Raw genomic sequence first — 20,791 nt, 5'->3', positions numbered from 1 at the left:
GGAAGAAAATGAGACAAGTGTTAATATGGCTAATGGTATCTTATGTTGAACTTTTGGGTCCTAATAGACTGAAACTGGTTGAAATGTGAGTTGAGTTCATTTTCTGTCACTATTATTGATCAGGAAGCAGCCCCTGCTCTTCCTGTTGACTAAAGTATCTGGTCTGTGATAATACTCATCTGCTTCTTCTGTGTCCACAATCCAAATGTTCTCCCTGTTCGTCAACATGGGTCAGGGGATGTTATGCAGGATTTTATTGTTCATGTTTCTCTGCGTCTCTGAGGGACAATTTACCATTTTAAAAACCTTTGGAAGACGGTAAGCTGGGTTATTTCACCTCTTTCCTTCTGACTGTGTAAATAAAATGAAGTTGTGTTCTTCACAAACCACCCATGGTGAGACAAGAATGTGTAAAATAAAAAGAATACATGTTTTAATTTTAGATCTCTGACAACTTTATATAAAGAGTATAAAGAGTAGTTTTCACAAGTTATATGAGTTGTTTTTAGTGTTGAATGGAAACTGCTTGAGAGTTCACCAGTCTCTGTACAGTATTTTTTATATCTGTCCTGTTTGTTTTTTCTCTGGTTGGCACTGTTTGTTTCCTGAATAAACATTAATACATTTTTGTTTTGCTCTTTAAGCTCACCGGCCTCTAAACCCACAACAAGTTCATCGCCAAGGTACAGTTACAGCATTTTGTTTTTAATTTTACCTTCAATATATCCTTTATATGTTGTATATATTGTTGTATATATTTCTTCTATCTGTGGTATAAATATGGCCTTTTGTATGTTTTCAAATTTATTTGTAGTTTTATATATTGCCAGCATTTTTCTGATTATATTTTCACTATAGTTTTGTGTGATATTTTTATATTAAGAAACAGAAACAGAGCTGCAAAACTGATTTTCATTGTTCCTGTAACAGTGACAATAAAGACCTATTCTATTCTATTCTGTTCGATTATATTTATCCTGTTCTATTCTAGTCTATCCTATTTATCTTGTTCTACTCTATTTGATTCTATTTATTCTATTCTATTTTATTCTCTTCTCTTGTCTTCTCTTCTCCTATTCTATTCTAAATTAGTCACAGGGTTCAAGGCAGGAACTGGGGTCAAACTGCAACACAAAGGTCAAAGTCCTGTCACTGTATCAACACTTGGACTTGACTCATATTTGTTCAGTCAAAGGGTTAAATGTGTTTATTTAAAGTTGTTTATGTTTGTGTACCCCATGGGTTTTACTGGTGAGTCAATGTTGTAGATGGTGACGTGTTTCCACGGTAACTATGGAGCCTCTGAATGTCCAAAGGGGTCAATATCTGATGATCATGAAAAGATGACAAACCGATATTTAACACCAGTTATTGACATGTTGACATATTTGACATAGGGTTGGTGGATCAACAGGTATTACATATTTTAAGATCAGTAGATGCTTTTGGTCACTGATGGTTGTTCAGATCTTTGAGGGTTCAACAGAAGCAGCATGCCTCATGTTTCACCACAGAACACTTTTGCCAAATCTGCTGCTGGTTATTTACATGACTATCTATATGTCTCATGAACTGTTTTATTATGCACCTCTTCACCCTCCGTTAGTGTTACTGTATTTGGACCAGCACCACTATTGTAAATAGGTGTAATTTATATCTTCTATATTCTGTTTAATCTTTTACACCACTTCATTTATTGTTATTCTTTTTGATATTTTTTTTTTTAAATTGCATGCCATTTATTACTTAGATGAAAGAGAAACAGCATTTCAGTTTTCTGTAGTGGACAGCAGTCTCTGCAAGAACAGCTGGCCCAAATACAGCATATTAAAATTATGTTTTCAAAGGAATAAAGAAAATGTATCCATCTATAAACTCCTCCATCCAATCCACCTGTTGGCAAGTTCAGCAGACCTCACACCACTAGACTTTTTTATGGGGATACCTAAAAGACAAAGTCTACACTATGAGACCTACAACAGTCGCTGAATTGAGAGCACCCATGGAACGTGAATGCACGTAAATGCCAACGGAATTGTTTCATTGTGTGTGCGATTCCATTGCTTCGCTTTGTCAGCAGTGTCTGGACCAGTATGGACGTCAGTTTGAGAACAGGCAGTGACAAAACAATAAAATAATGTTTGTAAATTCTGTTACATTTTGAAAATTAAATGAATTGTAATAAACACCTACTTTACAATTATTTAAAGTATGTATACATTTTTTTGGGACACCCTGCATACACACACACACACACACACACACACACACACACACACATATATTGATCAGGTTGCGTTATAAGATACTATATTTTGTGAGTAATTGAACTCTTATCTGATGACATTTCAGTTTGTCTGTAATTTGTCATGTCATGGTCATGTACACAAAATTAGAATTATTAGGCTTTACACTATAGAATTAGATGAGACGTGACAGTATTTGAAACAGAGGTCACAGAGGTGTGTGGAAGTGCGTCAGTCGTACTAATGGGGATACTGATGGTACTGTTGAACCCTACAGGTTCACTCTCTTGGCTCCAGATCTGCTGAGGACCGACAGTCCAGAGAACATCTATCTGCAGGCTGACGGTCTGTCCAACCCGGTTACCGTCGCCATCTCCATCCGCCCCTTCAGTTCCAACATCCCCCTCCTCCTGGAGTCCGTCACACTCAGTCAGGAGAATGGCTTCCACACCCTCAAGACCATCCAGGTGACTGACCACGATCTGAGGCAACGTTAGACCAGCACACAGCGTTTCATCAAGCAAGTTCACATACATACAGCCTGACGGCCAAAACCAGCTTAGAGGATGAATTTGAGAAATGCAAAAATTACACTGAAGATGTTAATCAACTGTACCAAAATAATTTTAGTTCAGGATCCACATGCAGACAAATGTGAAATGAAGTGGGTCAGACCAGTAACACAGACTTTGTCATTTCAGACTTACACCTGTTACGGGGGCGGGGTTAGGACCTGAATGCAGCACAGTTGTTTGTAGTTTAGAGGTAGATTTATTTAAAAAAAGGTCTTAATATGAGGGCAGACAAAAGCTCAAATGTAGACTGACAGTCTTAGACATGGGTAGAGCTCTGGAACAGTGTAACTCAGGTGCGCTGCCTGGACCCGAACCCGAAGCTCAGATGTGACCACCGCTGTCGTTACCACTAGGCAAAATGGAAGCACTGGGTCAGTGGCTCACCTTGGAACAGCTGTGTGATTGGCGAAATGTCATGTAGTCACAAGACACTTTTCCATTAGACATTAGTAAAACTTTATTGATATTTACTAAATGTTGAAAAAACAGGAGTTTGTATAGTTGTTTTTTCTATTAAAGCACAAATGTGATGATTTCTTATTTATTATCGTGAGATGAGACAGGAAGTCATTCCATGAACATGGCAACGAATGTAAATATTGTGTTAATAATAACTGTAAATTATTATTATTATTATTATTATTATTATTATTATTATTGTTATTATTATCATCATCCCTCTATCCCTTGCTAAACTTGATTTGGTTTCCTGGTGTGTCCACGCATACTGTGCCATGTTACTTTTAAAACTCTTCTCCACTTGTTGTAATGTTCATCAAGATTGATTTTTTTTTGTTCACATGACTCTAGTTGTGGAAAAATAGTCTTTCCATTGCAGTTTTGCATGATACACTCATTGCGCTACACCCGAAAACCCCCCTCTTGCCAGTGTAAAAACTTTTGATCGAAAAATGAGAGTTGTTTTTTCCTTAGGTAAATTTTTACGCGCAAGTTATATTAGGCAATTTGAGGGTCAATGGAATTGCGACTGCAGACATAAGGCTCAGGAAATCCAGAATCGTGGTCACAGACAGTGTGGTGGGTTGGGTTACCGGGGCTAAGGCAAAGCGATGTGGTCGGGCCAGGTAGTCAAAACCAGGAAAATCCAGAATCACAGGACTCAGGTCACAGACTGAAAACAGGTCAGGTTACCAGAGCTGAGACAAAGAGAGGTGGTCAAAATCTGGCAGGTTTGGAAACAGGAAAGCAGGATTAGGATGAATGCTGGAAAGTCTGGCAGGATACAACGACAATCTGGCCCTGGGTGGGTGAATCTGTGCTGTATAAATACTGGTTTGCTGACTGGGCACAGCTGGGACAGACAGGTGGAATGGGCTTGCCTGATTAGGTGTGGAATGGTGAGGGAGAGGATGGCAGACAGGAGTCCCAGGTGAAACCAATGTTAGTGACGAGGAGGCAGGGTCAGGGAGGAGACAGCAGCAAAGCAAACTGGGACAACACCTAAAATAAAAATGACATTTCAATGCAATTAGGTCAGGAGCCAGCATAAAACAGACACTATACTGTATATACAAGATCAAATAAATATGCATATAAAATCTATGTGTCAAATATAAAAAAACTATGCTTCAGTGATAAAAACTATGATCAGTAATAAAAACCATCGTTAAAGGATCTGTATTGCACAGTTATATTGTTCCTCAATGAAGCTCAAACTCCTGAAATACTGTACAATAATAGTAAGTAATAATAAGTAATAGGTATGCGATATGGAATAATAAGTAACTCTTTGTTTTGGTGTAAAACAAAAAAACTCAAGTGACGTAAAATCTTTACATTTATAAACTGTCCTTTAACAAAAAACTGTGACTTACAGTAATAAATATGAAAAACCTGAAATGTCTGAAGAGAAGTCAGTGCACTATTCTGTTATTAGTTTGATGTATTTGTAGATCCATTGTGATTTGTATGTTGTAATGCACATGTGGAAACGATAAACTGAGGCAGAATATTGTTAAAATGTGTTGTACACATTTTAGGTTGTTCATGTTATTCACATTTTTTAGGGATAATTGCAGATGATGGTTTTCATAATGTACATACATAATGTACAGTGACATATCTGCACCAAATTTATGCTGTGGATGCATCGTGGCACGGAGAAGAAGCCGATAGAAAATAGGTGACCTTGACCTACTTTTTCAAGGTCCAATGGCCTTGTGCGGTTATAAAATCTGACTGCTTTCAAATATAAATATGTATGTAATAAGTTTTACACAAAGACATTTTAATCTAAATTCTAGGGCAGTAACTTTCAACTTACAATATTCTAAACAAACAATAGCTCATAAATAATCTCCAGTACATGCACTTCACCAAGTTGCACATTTTAGAGTTTTACTTGAACTCTATAAATTGTTTATGCTTCAGTATTCTTTTATCTCACTAGGTTTTTAGGAATTGTATGTTTCTGTGTTGTGCTGTTTGTTGCATAAGTGACGTCTAAGACGTCACTCATTTCTGTCACAATAGACAATACAGCTTTTCTGATTCTGATTCTGCACAGAATCTTACACTATATTTTGCTGAGGGGTATTAAAAGTGCGCAGCACATTATGTTTAAAAATGCTTCCCAAAGTGTAGATTTTCTAAACCCTGCACTGTGACAACTTTATGAACAAACTTGTTAATACTTTAAAATGTTCATATTTTAGGAACATTTTGCTGATAATACATCTGGGCCTGGTCAAGCGGTAACTGGTCCAAAAAATTGCTGTTCAATTGGGTATATTGTTTCAACTAAATAACATTAAGTAACTTATAAAACATATATTGGTAGGTATTTATAAGTACTTTTATATGGTAAGAATGATGACTTACTTAAATGATATATTTGTGGTAAAAAATGGTAAAATAAGCCTGGTAACAGATAAAAAATTAAGAACATTTTTTTCAAACTTACGCAAATGGCTAAAATACCCTGTTCCCGACAACACTTCACATAGAATATAATTAAATGTGTTAACTAATATGTGTTTCTATAACAACAGTTAAGTTTTGTAGCAAAAATGTGCCAAAATTAAAAATTCGTTAGGGGCTAAAAAAGTAATGGATCAAAACAGACTATAGTCTCAAAAGCACAGACTGTTTTTTTTTTTTTTGAAGAAAACAAACGTAAGTTTCCAGTTACAACTTTATTATGTACAACATAGCCAGGAACAAGTAACTGTATGTAATTAAACTGAGTATCTTGATGTCATTCTTTTATCATACATTGTTAACAAAATGTATGTGCATTCTGCTGGAACTTCAAACTCACTTATCATATCCTCAAGAGGGAACTCAAACATTCAGTAGATCAGATAAAGTCAGACATAGAAGCCTCCACCCAATTCTCTACCTCATTTGGTAGGAGTGTGACGAACGATGAATAATGAAACCACTACTTCCTGTACGTACCTAAAAGGCCATGAAATCATATCACAGAATAAATCATGAAGGTATTCTTGTGAGGGCATTTTTATATAAACTGGGTAAAAAAATTCTAGATAATTCACTTGAACCAAAATTTCTGTTGGACATGCACCCAATGTTTTTGTTACATATACTTAATAAATTCTAAAAAGGAAATGTATTTGACTAATTCTGACACACGCTGTTCCTCATCAATACATAAGTTGATGTTAATTCATATTTGTCCACACTTGATGAGCTTAAATTTTAGTAACCATGTGCGCAGGATGGCGTGTTATTATACAATTTAAAGGTGCAGGAGACTTTTGTGACGAATTTTTCATCAAATCTGTAAAACTTCAGCCATAGCCTAAGTATCACGAATCTGTAAGTCTTTCTGTGAATACTCACCTGAATTTCTTGCTTTATGGTGAACAATTTCGAAGTGCCATCCACCATAAACAAACACGTGTGTTTACACTCAGAGCCAGGAGGTAACTCGGGCACCTTCGGAATTTTTTTGTCGCAACGTGCATTGTGGGAAACGGAGGCTTGTGCTGCCGCTGCCACTGCAGGCGGCTGTGCGAACCTCCCTGTAGCGCAGAGTCCTGCACCGGGTCGGGTATCCACGGATACCTGATGGGTAACCTACAAAAACATGTGGGGGTGAATAAAAAAAATAAGAAGAATTTTCACAGGTACGAGCACGGGTAAAATTACACGAAGTGCGGGTGGGTAGCGAAGTGAATAAAGGAAGGAAGGAAGTGAAAAAATAAAAGAATATTCATGGATGAAAACAATGTGCAGGACATTTAATGATGATGATCATCTGATCTGGTTTGTTTTATTTTGAAGAGAACTTCACCTTTATTTACATCCGGCCAACGACGTCATTGAGCAGCGCAGACAGGTAGTCTGTACTGGAGGTGAAAAATAAAAGCACTGAGGAGGTTGTGACTCAGAGCCAGAGCATCACAATGGATGATATAAAGACAAAGATAACCAGCGACGAATATACAATTGTGGACAATCCATTCTCGAAGGCCAAGTCGGATGTTTAGGAGGCAGGTAGGCTGCTGCTGCATATAGGTTATGTCATTCAATCACAAGAAGGATGTTTTTTGTTCTGATTCAATCCTGAACACTGACAGTGTTCCCTCTGTAATTAGCGCACTGTTCTTTGACAAAATGTGTTGATGGAGACCGACAGTTTTTCTTTTCCTTTATTGTTGCACTTTTGGACTGTGTATCGCCACTTGGGCTTTTTTTAAAATGTTTTTCTTGCCAAGTGCGTGCTTGCTCTGGTTTGTGAACGATATATATGTAACATATTAGACATTTATTAATGGCATGCGTTTTAGCCAGAAATAAGCCCTTAAAAGTGAGTTATTGTGTAGATGATGGGCTGGATCTACTAAAGGTTTGCGTATATTAAAACGTATGCAAACTCATTGCACATGCAAAAAAATGTACAAACTGATTTACTAACAGTGTGCACTAAGGGTTGCGTCCTTCAAAGGTGCAAAATAGCACATCTATATCCAGTTAGTACGTTTACCATAATGAATATGCAATATGGGGCATTTACACGCAGTTGTACGTGTGCTGGGAGGAGAAAATGTAAATATATTAATTTAGCACACACAAAGAAATTTATCAAACCCGAAAGTAATTTTGCTCATAGAAGCTGCATCTATATTGACCACGTCTCAAAAGGAGGTGCACCTTCGTGTGAACATTTTTGGAGTGACGAAAAAATACAGTCTACTCTCGCTATACCGCCAACTTCCGTTCACGGCCAAATTGGCGGTATAGCGAAAATGGCGTTACAACGGGTTGCGTCCATAATGTGCATGTCTTTACTATATGATGTCTATGCTGCCTCCGTTAACCCGTTCTAATTGCGTTTCTGAATAAATCTTGATTCTGTTATGTTGTAAGGCAGGGATCGGCAACCTTTAACACTCAAAGAGCCATTTCGACCCGGTTTCCACGGAAAAGACAACACTGGGAGCCGCACCTCGCGGCGCACCTCGGAGGTGCCGTGCCGCGACGCTGGCGGTATAACGGTCGGGAAATCAATGGTATAAGTGTTGTTTGTGCATGGAACTGGGCTGGCGGATGGCGATAAGCGGAAATGGCGGTATAACGGCGGGCGGTTTAACGAGAGTAGACTGTAATTGGGACATATGCCCCCCCACCCCCCCCCCACCCCCCACCCCCCCCACACACACACACACACACACACACACACTTTATGGGACTCTTTTCCCCTCCACTTAAAAATACGCAGACATTAGGTTACAGTGGGACTAAATTCTGTGCGCCTGACAGTCATTCAATCCACCCCACACACACACACACACTTTTTAAAATGAAAAATAAATGAATCATGCCATACCCTCTATGACAAAACTCCTCCAACGGTACATTTCCGTGCATCTATATCATTCTGCGCCCTGTTAGTGCTGGCGTATCCCAGAGCAGTTTAGCACACGCAAAATCCTAATTTAAATAGGACGGTTTGCAAGACTTTGCACCTGTTGACATTTGTGCAAGCGATCTGAGTAAATCACCCGCAAACAGTGGTTCAACCCCATACGCAAAATTCTAGATTGCGCATGCAAAATAGTACACGCAAACTGGGATCTTAGTAGATCCGGCCCAATATGTTTAATCACGGGTCGGGTCGAGTTTAGGGCCTAATATACACGGGTACGGGCGGGTGTGGATTGGACATGAAAAAAAATGCCGTTAGCGGTTCAGGTTGTGTTAAACAGCTTTGCGGGTACGGGCGGGTGCAGGTTTGGAAAAGTGGACCCGTGCAGGACTCTGCTGCAGTGGCAGTGTGAGCCTCCGTTTCCTACAATGCACGTTGCGACAAAAAAATTCCGAAGATGCCCGAGTTACCTTCTGGTTCTGAATGTAAACACACGGGTTTGTTTATGGTGGATGGCACTTCGAAATTGCTCACCGTAATGCAAGAGATTCAGGTGAGTAACCACAGAAAGACTTACAGATTCATGATACTTAGGCTATGACTGAGGTTTACAGATTTGATGAAAAATTCGTCACGAAAGTCTCCTGCACCTTTAATGCAAGTATAATAATCACTGGTAACAGACCAAACAGAGACACGCAAAATTCATATACTTATCTATAATTCATAAAAAAATTTAAAAAATGTATAAGGTACCTTAAAGTAGGTATAAATATCTTTATTTTCTGTAATTTTCATTTTGTAGTTCCAAGTAAAACCATAAAAAAAAGCACTAATTTCTCCAGGCCCAGAACTTTACACACAATAAAAATTACTTTTTTGAAAAGGTAGTATAAAAATCTCAACACAGTATGTTGGATTCACATAAAAAGTAAAATATGGAAAAAAGGCCTTCATATACATTTTTAAAATTTTTACAATATTTAAAAAAAAAAAAAATAGAAAACTGCAATTCTGAGATGTGCTTTTACCGAGCAGATATGCCCGTCTTCATATGGCTGCAACTTTTTTGTCAACAGGAATTTTTCAGAAACAAAAACAGATCCAAAAACTAGACAACATTTGCTAAAATAGAGCTGCAATAATAATAATCTATTTTTTACCACACATATATACGAGGGCCGTTCAATAAGTTCATGGCCTCGCCCAGAAATACTGGTTGTTATAATACAGGATGTTACATTCTTTCGTGATGGGATAGTGATGCTTGAACATCGATGGACCAAGTGCATTGCTGTAAATGGAGATTATGTTGAAAAATATAATATAAATTATCAGTCTGTGTTGTTCTGTTCTGGGTGAGGCCATGAACTTATTGAACAGCCCTCGTACCTCCCCTTGACCAGGCCCATCTGTAACTTGTCACATTCACCAGAATGTAACAAAGTGATGGTGACTAAATAGAATAGAATAGAATAGAATAGAATAGAATAGCATAGAATGGAACAGGATAAGCTTTATTGTCATTGCACAGTGAGAGCAGCTGCAAAGTGTGCAAAATGTAAAGGTGACACTAACGACTGTAACGTCAAGTCTTTTGTAAAGTGAGATGTACTTTTATTTGTAGCAGACTACTTACACAGCTCTGTTAAATAAAGGATGTTGAAAGTCGCTTCACTGCTGCAAAAACCTGTCTGGGTCAGAGGACAATTTTTCATCAAGACAAGTATGAAGAATGACAAGACGTTAGGAATAATTTGTCATCGACCAGCTCTAATTCTCATAGTCATCGTCTCCATCTCTGTCTTTATTTCAGTTACCTTCAGATGATTTGAATCGAGAAGAGAAGAAGAATAAGTTTGTGTATCTGAAGGTAGACTTTGAGGGCCACTACTCAGAGGAAAGGGTGCTGATGGTGTCCTTCCACTCTGGGTACATCTTCATCCAGACAGACAAACCCATTTACAATCCTGGGGATACAGGTGAGAACTGGATATAAGTTCAAGTTCAGGAATCTTTATTATCATTCTCATCATTATCATTCCCTGTGCAGCCATAACGATGGATTAGACTTATATTTTCTATTTACGCTAAAGCGCCTACATTGAATCCATTATTCATTCACTCACACATTCACTGTGGTGGTGGTAAATGACATGTGTGTCCACAGCTGCCCTGGGCTGAGGGAAGCATGGCCCACCACCAAATATTCACACGCACGCACACACACACACGCCAGTGTAAGTCAGTGACGTGTGGTGAGTTTCATTTCACAACTGCTGAGACACTGAGTCTTTCAGAGTCAGATCTACAAATATATGATCCCATCAGAGGATCTGATTCACCATTTGACTGTCAACAGTTAACAGGTTATGTTTCATATCTTATATCTGTATTCTTTACACATATGTATATTTCATTTATAGTCAAAATTTAATTTTCAGTCAAATTGGATTGGATGTTGGATATGTAATCTTCCATTCTGAGATGAAGGCCAGAGGGAAAAATAGACCAGTCACTGCACTTGACAGTACACTTTAGCTCGCACATTAGCAAGAAGACCCTGTGCAGTGTTGTCAACTCTTCAGTAAGGAAAGTAGCTATTGGCTGTCCTTAAAGTCACTAGAATGATGTCATTGCCAAATTTGCATAACCGAACATTTGCATGTAATAGTAATGGATGCTGTAGGAATAACATCGTGGGAGGGACAAAAAGTGAGTGAAAAACACCCTAAATATGTTTAGAACTACAAATGAACTTTCTTCTGTTGATTCTTGTATTTTTTTTTTTTTTTTTTTTTTTTTTTTTTTAATTTTGCCATTAAAAAGGCCATCACTTCTCAAATAATTTTATGACTAATGCTTTGTTTAGACCCACATTCCTTAAATCAATTTGTCCTGCATTGTTATATGTTAGAATATCAAATTTAATCAAAAGTCTGTTATGTGAGGTGTAAATGCTAGCTCTATGTCTAACCCTCACCCTCTATCTGGCGTTAGGGCCAGGAAAGTGACCCAAAAGAGACCCTCTAGCAGAGTTACTTAGGGTTTTTGTTTTCTTAACTTTGGTTTAGTTTCTAACCTTATGCTGCACTTAGGAGCCTACAACAAGTCACAGTAAAATATGAACATTTTTTGCCAAAACTATAACATTTGTAACATTTTTTTGTATGAACAGTTTTAACTTCACAACAATAATAATCTAAATGGTCCAAAAAGAGTCACTGTCAATGAAAATGTGAGAAATGGTGGTAACTGGTCTGGCCCTAATTTAGGTTCATTGTTGTTTTCAGACCCCCCTCCTCAAATGCAGTGATTTATTTTAGTGTCACAGTGGAGAAACATTTACATGTACATCTCTCTCTGTGAAAGCGGGATCAGCGTGGCTTTGCACACGCGCTGTTCATTACCAGTGTGGACGTGGAGTGGTGTGGGTCTGCTCAGACTGCTGCATGAGGCTACTGTGAGACTGACCACCTATTTGGGATGGGGAGGGGCTTACGGCAGCACCTGCTATTAGTTGAGGACAGTAACCGCACAACGATGCGGATACGTACATTCCCATCAGTCTCCAAAACATGAGAAAAGTCTCCAGTAGCACCACAAAAAGTTACAAGATTTGCCATTAGTCACTTTTGAAAAAAAAAAAAAAAAAAAAGCCAGCAAGAAGATTAAAAAAGTTGGCAGATTTAGCGAGAAAGTCGCCAAGTTGGCAACACTGACCCTGTGTGCTCAGTAGCGCCCTCTGCCATGAGGCAGGAGTACTCGCTGCCTCATTGAGTGCCTTTTTTTATGTGGTTTTATGATTGATCTGATCGACTGAACATGTTACACACATACATTTATACATTATCCAGACTATGGAAAGTCAGGGTATAGAATCAGAGTGTTTGAAGCTACTTTATTGGTGATATACAGAGGCAGAAACACTCTAATTACATGGGATGCCATACAATTACAGTCTCCTCTGCATCTCTTCGCTGTAGCCACTTGAATGGGAAATGTGGAAATTCTGCAATTTTGAATTGAAAACTAATCAAAATTATTGAAATCGCACGGAAAATACTTTTACAGAACAGAGCAGCAGACAAATATCAACATTTATTTTATTTTTTATCATTATTTGTTTTTTTTTCTGTTCATGATGACAGGGGAGGCAGACTACACATTACTGGTGTGAGTAGTACTGAAGGCAAACTGCGTCAAGTGTCTTACCCAAGGACACAACAGCACATGATTCGACCTGCCAACCCTCTGGTTATTGGTCCACCTGCTCTCCCTCCTGAGGAGTCTGCAGTCTATTCATACTTTAACAGAGAGGGCTTCATACCAACACACAAATGAAAGGGAAATAATACTTTCCATAAAACAACAATAGAACATTCTGATAAATATCTGGTCAGCGTTTAAATTTTTTGGTTTCCTAAGAGAGAACATCCGGTTCACACATGGCATAATCGAGTTTCTCATCAATAACAGTGCTGAGGAATTTGCACTGGTTCACTGCCTCTATCGTTATAATCCTGTAATAACAGGGGAAGGAACTGGGGCATTCTTCCTGAAATCGACAAGCATTTAATTTGTTTTACATTTTACTTATTAGTTTTCATGAACATCATAACAACAAAGATAGATCGATGATGCTGTATATTCTGCATAATGATGATGAAACAAGTTTTGTTATTTTTGAGATAACAAAATAACTGACTCATCCAACAGCATTAAAAAATGTCAGTTTAAGAGGCTCTTCGACACACACACACACACACACACGTATATATGTGTGTGTATGTATGTATGTATATATATATATATATATATATATATATATATATATATATATATATATATACATATATATATACAGGGTGGGGAAGCAAAATGTACAATATTTTGAGGCAGGGATTGAAAGACAGTGTATGACCAATTAGTTTATGGAAAGTCATGAGAATTTATTTGCCACAAGAAAATTTACATAATAGAAAATTTTCTTATTCTATGTGTCCTCCTTCTTTCTCAATAACTGCCTTCACACGCTTCCTGAAACTTGCGCAAGTGTTCCTCAAATATTCGGGTGACAACTTCTCCCGTTCTTCTTTAATAGTATCTTCCAGACTTTCTCGTAATAGTTTTGCTCATAGTCATTCTCTTCTTTACATTATAAACAGTCTTTATGGACACTCCAACTATTTTTGAAATCTCCTTTGGTGTGACGAGTGCATTCAGCAAATCGCACACTCTTTGACGTTTGCTTTCCTGATTACTCATATGGGCAAAAGTTTCTGAAAAGGTATGGATAATAGTGTTAGGTATGATTATGACATCAATATATGTTTGGTTTCAAAACAATGGATGTAGTGCCTGCTGAGAAAAAACAACTAAATGTTCATTGTAAATTTTGCTTCCCCACCCTATATATATATATATATATATATATATATATATATATATATATATATATATATATATATATAAACTTTTTTTTTTTTCACAAGTGATTCTTTTCTGTCTTTTTGCTCCTCTGTAGTTCGTGTCCGAGCCTTCGTGTCCGATCCGTCTTTTAAGGCTTTTGACAGCACCATCACTGTTGATATCAAGGTAAACTGATAATTATTACACTATTACAGGTGCAGATAAATCCATAAACACTTACTCAACACTCACTCAACCCAGACAGCTGATTGCTATCATAGTTTTTTTTTTTTTTTTTCAGCTCTGCTGATAAATAATGTCTAAAACGATCCTGTGTTTTTTAGAATCCTGACGATGTTGTGGTTAAACAAACCTCCAGGATGAGAGCTGTCAATGGCATCTTCTCAGACACTTTTCCACTGTCTGACATTGTCAAGTAAGAAGAGTAATCAACAGAAAACTATTTGAGTAGAGCTGCAGAGATCTATGTACTCATTGAATGGATTACTGGAAATTTTAAAGTTGAAAATGTTTTAGGAAAATTAGAGGTTTGGATTGTTGGTCAAACAAAACAAAATGTCTAATGTCCTCATCTTAGTTATTTGTATGGTGTATGAAATGGATCAAATGAGGAAACACTGTGATTAGGAATTGTTTTGCCGCAGTAAAAATGTCTATTCAAGTCCAACTTCAACACCAAATATGGGGGAAGTCATTTACTGTTTTAACCCTGCAACATCCAAACAGCCACAAGCAAACAAACGCAACTACTGATCTCTAATGTTTAATACCTTCTGTACCATTGATCCTATCAATTCATAAGTGTCTACAGTAATTTAAATATTGAAAAATACCTGCTTTTCACAAACAAATGCAAAATACATTGCATAATATTATTATCACTTAAGGAAGATGAAATGTGGAGAAAAATTAATTTGGAAGCCACAAAAATAGTTATAGGTCTTAAAGGGTTAATGATCTCCATGTTAGTTTGACATTAAATTTGTTTGTGCTGCAGATGTCTTGTACATAAGCTGATCTGCCTTTGCAGAGGTCTGCGCTCTTTGAGTGCTTTTCTAGTAGTAAAATGAAATACTACATCGAGGTCGTTTAACGGCAGTAATAGACGTTTCTTTCTTTACCTTATTCACCTTCTAAGGTACAACAACATCAGAATTAATTTGTCATAATTTTTTACATTTTTCAAGCATCTAAAAAGCAATCTTTCCTGTTTTTCCTCATGTCTTTATCAGTGAAGGAACATGGACAGTGATTGCAAAGTTTGACCACTGGCAGCAAAACACATTCACCTCCCACTTTGAGGTGAAAAAATATGGTACGTTGGGTTAAACTGTGCTAATATGAGTCCAAGTTCTCTGAATTTGTTGTATGGGTTACTGTTACACTCTTTGGTGCTGTGTTTCAGTGCTTCCTGCCTTCAACGTCACCTTGACGCCCAGGCAGTCCTTCCTCAACCTGGAGGACAACCAACTGGAAGTAGAGGTTTCAGCCAGGTCAGACTGAAAACAGCTGTTCACACACAAATCGGCCTCTTCAACAGTTAGGAGCTGAAAAATATCTTAAGTCCATCCTACTACTGTTCAGGTCAAATTTTATCTGATTTGACTATCCAAAAACAAAATGTTTACATATGTGTTCATTATTTTTCATGCACTGCTTCTCTGTTTCAGCTTCATTTTTGTTAAGTAAATAATACAGCTAATACTATACTGCTGCTAACTATGAATAACCTGAATGATGTAAACCTGTGTGATCAGGTATCTGTTCGGGGAGCCGGTCCAGGGGAAGGCCTATGTGGTGTTTGGAGTAAAGATCAACAAAGACATGAGGAGGTTACCTACAGTGAAGCAGGTGTCAGATGTAAGTCACTGCTCAGTCTGAATATGTTGAAAGGCCTTTAAATGGGTTCTATGAAGACTGTGTCACTCATTGTATAAAATCTAAGTGATTTAAGTTTGTACAAAAGAAAAGCGCTAAATAAATCCAACCCATTATTATGATTATTATTATGATTATGAGTATTATTATAATTATTATTATTATTATTATAGTAGCAGTAGTAGTTGTTTAAAGCTCACCGTTTACACACATCTGTATTATGTGTCAGCTAACAGTTTACATTTTAGTTCTGTTAGCTTAGCTCTGTTAGCTTAGCCGTGTTTTTAGACTGAAAACAGCAGCAATAAAACCACAAATCACTACTGTTTTCCATGCGGTCTGTGTTATCAGTTGTTGCACTGAAGATCTGTTTGGAATCCAACAAACAAGGTCAGAGCTGTCACTGTTTAGTCTGAACCGTGATTCAACAAATGATGACTTAGCAAAGATTAGAACATCCCATAATAACTTTATACCTTCATAAGCTGGTAGGTCACTTGGGCATTTTTGGAAATCTGTCGCAACGTGCATTGTGGGAAGTGGAGCTCCACGCAGCTGCAGTAACAAAAGGCAATAAAGCTGTTTCTGTTTGTCGGCGCTGAGGCCATAATGCAGCTGCGTGGAGCTCCACTTCCCACAATGTACGTACTGAAAATGCTTGACTGACCTACCAGCTTTGTTTGTAAAAAATGGATTATTAATGGTGGAGTACATTTCGAAATTGTTCACCGTGAGGGAAGAGATTCAGGTCAGTAATCACGGAAAGACTTACAGATTCGTGATACTAAGGCTATGACTGGAGTTTTACAGATATGATGAAAAATTGGTTACAAAAGTCCTATGCAGCTTTAAGTTCATTAGCATCTGGATTAACACCTATACAGACCACTCCCCCTGCAGGTTTATAAGTCCAACTAGCGCGTTGACCCGTTGGGATCCACAGGTTCTAGATGTGGTGGTTTTTATGCTGTTGTGTATTCATGTTTACTGTACCACATTTGTCCAACAGTCACTGCCAAAGCATTCTGGCCACAGCAACATGATTTTATGGCTATTGTATTCCAAAATAACTAATATCTCCCAAAATACTGGTCCTATCAACTTGCTGTTTTCACTAGTCTCTTCCTTGACTAAAAATACAAACAAATGCCAAACTGAAGCAGTCAGCTCTTTCTGGAATTTGTATGAATCCCCAGACACATACACACACACACACACACACACACACACACACACACACACACACGCACACACACAGAGGCCACTTGGCTTTTATAATATAGATTCCCTCACTACTTAGTCTGAAGAAGTCTCTTGGATGAGAGACTTCATGAGAGATGAAACGTTTCAAAGAGCAAGACCAGTCCAGTTGAACATAGAAGAACTACCAAGAAGAACCTCTTGAACGTTTTTCTTTTGATCAGCTTCTGATGTAATTGGTTAGAACACAGTTTTAGAAGTTGTCATCGTATTGCCTGAAAAACTTTGCTGTTTATTTTGTCTTTTGGACTGGACTGGGTTTCTGAATCTTTTATTCAGACCTCAACGCCATCATATTGAAGAAGATTAATTTTAAAATTAGTAACTCATGATTTTTTCAAAGAAATGTACAGTATTTCCAATTTGTTTTCAAATTTAAATGCCTTGACTCTGTTAAAATGTGCAAATTAGCCTTTTTCTTAATTTATTTTTGTTTTGTTGTTGTGCTGCAGCTGGATGGAGGAGTTGTCACACTGAGTATGGAGGAGATAAAAGCAGCTTATCCTAATATCAGACAATTGGTGGGACACTCTTTGTATGTTAAAGCATCAGTTCTCACTACGTCAGGTAAGTAAATATTACACCAGATTTATCAATGGTACTGCAACCAGAAACTTTAAAATTTGAAAAATATATATTTTTATTGAGGAAAAAAAAAACATTATATACATGCAACATCAATTCACAACTGTTCCCCATATTTTACTTTTTCCGTTGTTTTTCAAACCCAGCCCCATTTCTGATTGAAAGTTGTCAAGTTGGCCTTGGCTGTGAAGTTTATTTTTGTAATTTAAGGAATGGTGACATGTCCCTTAACCATAATAATACATTGGAGGAAACAGTCTGTAATTGAGGAATAAGACTAGAACTTTTAAATCACCATCAGATCCCAGCAGTAATCGTTCTAAAATAGACAAACAATGGCCAGACCTTGTCTTGTGTTGCTGCTGATAATCATGAGGTTCAGCTGATGCTCTGGAAGTTGTATTTGTTTTACTTTGAAAACGACGTTCTATATGTTGCAATTGGACTCCACTATCTGTAAGATATTCCAATGCCAGATGACTCAATATGCCCTTTAAACCTCTGGACAAACTTAACATGTTTGTTTCTTGCGTCACATGTTTAGATAAATGGGGGGGGGGGGGTGCTCCTGTTTAATCCTTAAAGGTCTGAACAACTACCAAAAGCAGCTACTGATCTGAAGCGTATAATAACATTTGAACCACTGATCTTATTAATACCTGAAGTAAAATACAGTTTGTCATCTTTTCATGGTCAGCAGATATGACCCATTTGGATATTCAGAGGCTCGGTAGTTACCATGGAAACACCATCATCTTCTACAACACTGATTCACTAGTAAAACCCATGGAGTTGGATCAATGACAGTGGATGCATTACATTCGGTTGAAAGCTGAAAAAAGTCACTTTCGCTTCAGTCGTCTTGGTTTGATATACTAACCATTGGATTTACTCTGAGAACTTAGGTGGGTGTGTGGGTGTGTGTTTGAGCTGAAGTCTGTGAGCGTGTGCAGTGTAATCAGCCAATGAAACTTGTGTGTGAGCACAGGGGAAACAGACGTGAGCACTGCTTGTTGCTTTGGGCTTAATGAAATCTCTACAAGTATGAAGCTTTAAACTTGGCCCTTCCTGAAATTGCACACATTTCTCTAAGTTTTTATGCTGAATAAGTACAATTTATGAAAGGTATAAAAGTTTCAGTGAGAAAGTTTTGTTGAAAGCCGAGCCACTGAAAGCTAGAGTGTGTGTGACATCACCACTCTTAACACTCTCCATTATTATTTTTAGATTTATAAAATATTACTCTGTATATTTTCTGTTTCCTGTCTTCCCTGCACTCTATTTTGTGTTTGCTGCTGTCAGCTGTGTGATTTCCCCATGGTGGGATGCAGTGATGGGCTGTGCATTTGGTCCCTGGTCCTTCAGTGGGACGTACTGGACTTAATCCACCTCTTAATACCACCACTATGACGTCACAATTCTAGAAATCATAAATACTATACAAAAACCACAAAAAAACAAGGCGTGGACATTACAGAGAGAGAAACATTTCCCATATTCAGGGTGAATCCCATTTTGAGTACAGCTGTAAACCCAGTTCAGACAACTCCAAACCTTTACACTACAACCACAACTGGACCATGGACATCCTCTGGAGCAGTTCACAATCAATATTTATCTAATAACAGGACAAAAACATACAGCATTTAAATCAAAAACATCACATCCTACTCATCAGAGATGATCATTATTTCTATATAAATCTGACCCCCTTTCTGTGGACCCTTCCCTGACTCCGTCATAGAGGTGATCTGTGGGTGTCAGTTTTATCAATAAGTCCTTTTTTATGTCCATGGAGGCCAAGGCTGAGAGTCTCCTCTGTCCACTCGGATTCCTCACATAAGTTTCGATTCTCTGGAGGACACACAATGTCCACTCCACCAGCTAGCTTGCATCGGGGTTGGAACACCTCTCCTCACCATGTCTGGCCTTTCTGAAAAAGTCTGCCTAGAAAATGGATGTATAAGTTTTTGTCCCAATCCAAATCATTTTCCTCTCCTCTGTCAGCCGTTGTGGGCAGAAAAACATCTACCTCAAATGTATTAATAGTTCAATTCAATTCAGTGAAATGACCTTTATTGACATTAATTACAAAGAATATTGCCAAATCTATTTCAAATAAGTTTTGCTTTGACCATCCAATCAGAGGAAGGATAAATGCTGACAACACTGAGGGCCAGCTAGCAGGAATCTGATTGGTTACAGAAACAGTCCTGATGCTGTACAGTTACAGTTCCATGAGCCTTCACTACTGATTCTGAAGGACTAGGGCAGATTAGATTAACCCCGGCAACACAGAGACACTGAAATCTGATTGGACCAAATATCTAACATCCACATACATGTACTGGAAACAGAGCAGCCACAAGAAACACTAAGAAATGAAGAGAATAGTCTATCAGGAATAAATGAATACAATTTAATGGATCAAATATTAGGATTTAGGTTGTAAATGTAGGTCAGTGTTTCAGATGAAACGTTTAGAGAAGGCCTTGGCCCTGATGGACCAATGATGGTGGGATGAATGAAGTCTTATCATATTGTATCATATTGTATTGTATCGTGTCTTATGTTATTAATTTTCAGTGGGACAAAATAATGCTTAATATTTCAAAAAGTATATCAGGCAGAAGTGTTAAAGATAATAGCCCTAATGTCCTAAATGAGCGGAACATTTTGCCGTTGGAATAGTTTAAATTGCACCACGTATACAGAGTGTGATCGATGGGTTGAGTTTCAAAAATAAATGTGCAAAAACCAGAACATTTAATTATTTCAGCAAACATTTCGATACTGCTGTAAAATATTTATTAGCACTGTCTGTACGTTTGCCTTCAGAAGCTGTTTAATTTCAGTACAAATATTGCAAAAGGTGTGATTCATGTCCTGTCTGTAAGCTGCTTATTATAAATATTCAAAGACTATCAATCAGGATGGGAAGTATTGCTCTAACATGAGTC

The 20,791-nt window shown here is 37.7% G+C and overlaps 1 protein-coding gene across 1 annotated transcript in view; it reads left to right on the top strand.

Annotated features, from left to right (window-relative positions):
• The first annotated feature begins 226 nt into the window (after window positions 1–226).
• Window positions 227–20,791, top strand: part of LOC115428835 (A.superbus venom factor 2-like) — a 73,298-nt gene continuing 52,733 nt past the window's right edge. Inside the window, exons 1-10 of the mRNA XM_030148059.1 lie at window positions 227–318; window positions 645–683; window positions 2,524–2,713; window positions 10,492–10,657; window positions 14,203–14,273; window positions 14,432–14,523; window positions 15,341–15,423; window positions 15,514–15,601; window positions 15,866–15,968; window positions 17,699–17,813. Of these exons, the coding sequence (XP_030003919.1) occupies window positions 227–318; window positions 645–683; window positions 2,524–2,713; window positions 10,492–10,657; window positions 14,203–14,273; window positions 14,432–14,523; window positions 15,341–15,423; window positions 15,514–15,601; window positions 15,866–15,968; window positions 17,699–17,813 (1,039 nt within the window). The remainder of the gene's footprint in view (window positions 319–644; window positions 684–2,523; window positions 2,714–10,491; window positions 10,658–14,202; window positions 14,274–14,431; window positions 14,524–15,340; window positions 15,424–15,513; window positions 15,602–15,865; window positions 15,969–17,698; window positions 17,814–20,791) is intronic.

Source organism: Sphaeramia orbicularis, chromosome 11, assembly GCF_902148855.1.
Source record: "Sphaeramia orbicularis chromosome 11, fSphaOr1.1, whole genome shotgun sequence".
NCBI lineage: Eukaryota > Metazoa > Chordata > Actinopteri > Kurtiformes > Apogonidae > Sphaeramia > Sphaeramia orbicularis.
Note: the sequence above shows the minus strand (reverse complement) of the source record. Positions and strands in the feature narration are given on the sequence as shown.